We start from the raw sequence: 2,154 nt of genomic DNA, 5'->3' as shown, positions 1-2,154 counted from the left end.
GTTTTTAGAGACAATACTCGGAACTGAACCCGGGTATTACCAATACCATAATTCCAACACCCGATCCCGATTCTATACCTAAAAACGGGGTACTAGAAAAACCCGATTTGAACACCTCTACGAGAGTGTAGAGTCCATAAAAGGAACTCTTTTTGCTTTTTTCTGCTAAAATGTTCGAATTTTTAAACACAATTTCATATGGGCTGGTTATCCAAGTCATCATAGGCCTAACTTTTATATGGGCCGGCTGGTTCATTTAACAGCGAGCCCTAATTAACTAACCCTGCACACACCAACGTACTCAACGACGGCCGATCACGATGGCTTCCGATGACGACGATCACACCGCCACCGCGTACGGCGATGAATTTCTCAACGACGAAGAAGAAGACGACGAAAGCGAACAAGAACAACAAGACGAACATCAACACGTTGACAACGAAGACGACGTTGATGTGATCGACGACGACGACGAAGAAGAAGAAGAAGACGATTCCACGTCATCCGCCGCCGGTGACGTCACAATCTCCATCACCGACACTCCAAACACCACCACCACACCAATCGCCGCCACTCCAATTACAGAATCCAAAAAGCCTGCAGCTGTTGACGACTCCAGACGGCTGTTTCAGCGTTTGTGGACGGATGAGGATGAAATTGAGCTTTTGAACGGGCTTCTGGACTACATTGTTCAACGTGGACACCATCACCATGATACGACGGCGTTTTATGACCAGGTTAAAGGTAAATTGCAGCTGGAGTTTAATAAGAATCAATTTGTTGAGAAGATTAGAAGGTTGAAGAAGAAGTATAGGAATGTTTTAAGTAAAATTAGTTCTGGTAAAGGCTACGTGTTTAAAAGCCCTCACGATCAGTCCACTTTTGATTTATCTTGTAAGATCTGGAATCAAACCCTAGCTACTATACCCGTCGGAATCGACGATGAAGAACTTAATAATATTAACCCTACTCCTAAGCCTAAACCTAATGGTAATGAAATTGATGATCCTAATTACTCAGAGAAGAAAGTACGGAGGTCGAAAAAGAGATCGAGGTCGGATACGGTTAAAATTGAAGAGAATTGCAGTCAGCAGCAGAAAGAAGACGCTGTGGATGCGAATGCGGTTGAAGAGGCTTTGAAGAGGTCTTTACTGCCGTTATTTAAAGAACTGGTTAAGTGCTCGTCGAATGGGCCGACTTATGGCAATGCAAGTGGTTTAGGTTTAGGGTTAATGGATATGAATGGTGTTGGGGACATGAGTGATGAGAAATGGAGGAAGCAACGCGTGTTGGAATTGGAGGTTTATTCGAAGAGGATAGAGTTGATGCAAGATGAAGTGAAGTCAAAGTTGGAGGAGCTTAGGGCAATGGGGAATGGATTAAGTTCTTAGCATTTGGATGCATCTGTAAGTGATCTCTGGAGTTCGTATATTAGTTTTCTGTTTTTGTTTTCGGTAGTTTCTTGGTTCAAGTAGATGGTGCAAGCTGAGATCGTTATCTTGTCCTCTTATAATATTTGCTAGTTAAATGGTTTTAGTTTAGTCTCTCTTTTGTTCCTGTGTTATGGAAACAATGAAGTTAAAAACGATTGAAAACAGAGTTAACTTACTGAATACACGAATGAAGCATGTTCGTGTTTGATTGTTTTTAAATTAACTGAACAAACGATTGACCACGAATAATTTAACAAACATGGTTTTTTTGTTAAGAAAATGAGAAGGTTCGTATTCGTTTGACAACATTTGTTAATAGCATAAACGAACGGTCCTCGAACGTAAGCGAACAAACATAGTTGAAAGTTGATGAACAAACATAATTGGTCGATCGCCAATTATAAGTAATCTGAACATCAATTTATCGGGTCTAAAATTAAATAAAAGTTTGTTAAAGTTTAATGGATGACATCTTAATTTCATAAACTAGACTTAATTATAATGGTCCCAAAAAATGAAGTGAGTATATAAACGAACGTAAATGATAAAATGTAAATGGACGTTGACGAACATGAATGAGCGAATAAGGCATGTGTTTGTGTTCGTTCATTTAAGTAAATGAATAAAAAATTTGTTCAAGGTTGTTCGTTTGTTAAATAAACGAAATTCACGTTGAACTGTTCACTGAAAGTGTGATTCGTTTACTGGCTTAAGAAAAACC

At 39.4% G+C, this 2,154-nt stretch overlaps 1 protein-coding gene across 1 annotated transcript; it reads left to right on the top strand.

The window, feature by feature from the left end:
- The first annotated feature begins 269 nt into the window (after positions 1-269).
- Positions 270-1,593, top strand: LOC143560498 (putative transcription factor At5g28040). The gene has a single exon (XM_077048789.1). The coding sequence runs from the start codon at positions 321-323 to the stop codon at positions 1,389-1,391; it is 1,071 nt and encodes a 356-aa protein (XP_076904904.1). The 5' UTR covers positions 270-320; the 3' UTR covers positions 1,392-1,593.
- The last annotated feature ends 561 nt before the right edge of the window (positions 1,594-2,154 follow it).

This window comes from Bidens hawaiensis, unplaced genomic scaffold, assembly GCF_021521415.1.
Source record: "Bidens hawaiensis isolate Kalapana, Puna unplaced genomic scaffold, B.hawaiensis_p1.1 tig00020342_1, whole genome shotgun sequence".
Lineage (NCBI taxonomy): Eukaryota > Viridiplantae > Streptophyta > Magnoliopsida > Asterales > Asteraceae > Bidens > Bidens hawaiensis.
Note: the sequence above shows the minus strand (reverse complement) of the source record. Positions and strands in the feature narration are given on the sequence as shown.